This window comes from Drosophila persimilis, unplaced genomic scaffold (genome assembly GCF_003286085.1).
Source record: "Drosophila persimilis strain 14011-0111.01,24,50 unplaced genomic scaffold, DperRS2 tig00000124-arrow-pilon, whole genome shotgun sequence".
Lineage (NCBI taxonomy): Eukaryota > Metazoa > Arthropoda > Insecta > Diptera > Drosophilidae > Drosophila > Drosophila persimilis.
The window spans coordinates 13,103,400-13,104,852 of NW_020825294.1; the positions used below are offsets into that span (position 1 = coordinate 13,103,400).

Below are 1,453 nucleotides of genomic sequence, written 5' to 3' on the forward strand. Positions count from 1 at the left end.
AGCCCCGCTCAGACAATTCCTTTTCAACTGTTCAACTTTTACCTCTCCGTATTTAACCATTCTGAAAATATTTTAATTGGCACAACACAATCTATTTGTCGAAACGTGCCACCGACACAAGAACGAAGGCTATTACACTTTGCTCCCAATTGAAAAAATGACATCTAAGAGTAAAATACAAATATTTGAAACATTACCCGATTTGTAGGACGAATATGCATTCGGTTGGAATATATTCTGCTATGGCTATTAAGCGCCAGCGTAAAAGAAGAGATGAACAGAAAAGAGCTCGAGAACGGAGGTATAGCACTCAAAGCTCTGAGAGTGGCGAAACATTCCATTCACCCAGTGGGTCTGTGAGACGCAAATATCATCACCATCATGCGGCCAAGCCTGGACCAGGAATGCTTGACAGCCAGGTTGATTTTTAGAAAGTAATGTTTTAATAACACAAGTATAATGCATTTCTTTATAAAATAGGTTGTCACCAGTATTGGAATGCTTCATATTGGTATTGTGTTCATTGTTTTTGGAGTTTTTCTTATCGGGGCAGGAATTATTCCAGATGAAACAATGTCCTGGAATGTGTTTAGTAAGTTATATACTCACTCATACATACATATATTTTCAAAATATTCAGATACGAGTATATGTTGAGCTTTACGGATTGTTTCAGGCTCCAGCTCTGCGTGGTGGAATGAGGTGACTTGCACAGGATTATTTTCCCTTGGACTTGGACTATTTTTGTTAGTTTTGAATTGCCTCATAAGTAGAAAGGAAGAGGAGGATCTCGAAGACTACGTACAACGGCAGCTTACTCGATCACGTCCTGGTAAGACATAGTTTTTTTTATATTATTATTTTAAGATATACATATGCATATGTGTTTCAGGGCACCGCCTTGAAAGAGATGTTGAAACTGGTGTGCTAACCACGCGCCATGCTCGCAAAGCTGTAGCCTTACAAAAAAGCGGCCGCAATAACTCGCCCACAGATGTCGCAGTCGTAAACTGCGCATCTTCGGATAACTTATCTAACGGACCGATAGTTGGACGTAATTGTTAGCGTATATCGCTTTTATCCCTTATTCAATTTATTTATTGAACTTATGTTTTAGGTATGAATAACTCTGGTGATATACTTCTCGAAAAAATTGTAGAGGAAGATACTCCCTATTTAAATGACAGAAGTGCAGGAATATCGCCGATTGAAATAGAAAATGATACGAAACAGCTGTTAAGAAGGGAGTCTATTACTGATGCAATCAATATAACACGAATATAGAACACTTACTTACTTAATTTTTCCTTATTTACACAGCTTAAAGATACATACCTATGGCGTATAATCAACTGCAACAATTTTTTAAAGACATTTTAGCTAACTATTGTTATGGCCATTATACCCACGTGTATGTCTATATTCAATCATACATCCGTCAAAACATTTAAAT

The 1,453-nt window shown here is 37.3% G+C and overlaps 1 protein-coding gene across 1 annotated transcript; it reads left to right on the forward strand.

The window, feature by feature from the left end:
* The first annotated feature begins 215 nt into the window (after positions 1–215).
* On the forward strand, positions 216–1,453 carry LOC113565497. The gene is made up of 5 exons (XM_026987697.1): positions 216–419; positions 481–592; positions 677–832; positions 893–1,060; positions 1,118–1,453. Exons 1-5 carry the CDS (start codon positions 216–218, stop codon positions 1,282–1,284), a joined length of 807 nt encoding a protein of 268 aa, XP_026843498.1. The 3' UTR covers positions 1,285–1,453.

Bases quoted from the DNA above. Each gene is read 5' to 3' on its own strand.
- LOC113565497 (XM_026987697.1), top strand. From the start codon at position 216: ATGCATTCGGTTGGAATATATTCTGCTATGGCTATTAAGCGCCAGCGT. The intron at 420-480 runs GTTGATTTTTAG...TTTATAAAATAG, and splicing joins CAGGAATGCTTGACAGCCAG to GTTGTCACCAGTATTGGAAT. The intron at 1,061-1,117 runs GTTAGCGTATAT...CTTATGTTTTAG, and splicing joins ACCGATAGTTGGACGTAATT to GTATGAATAACTCTGGTGAT.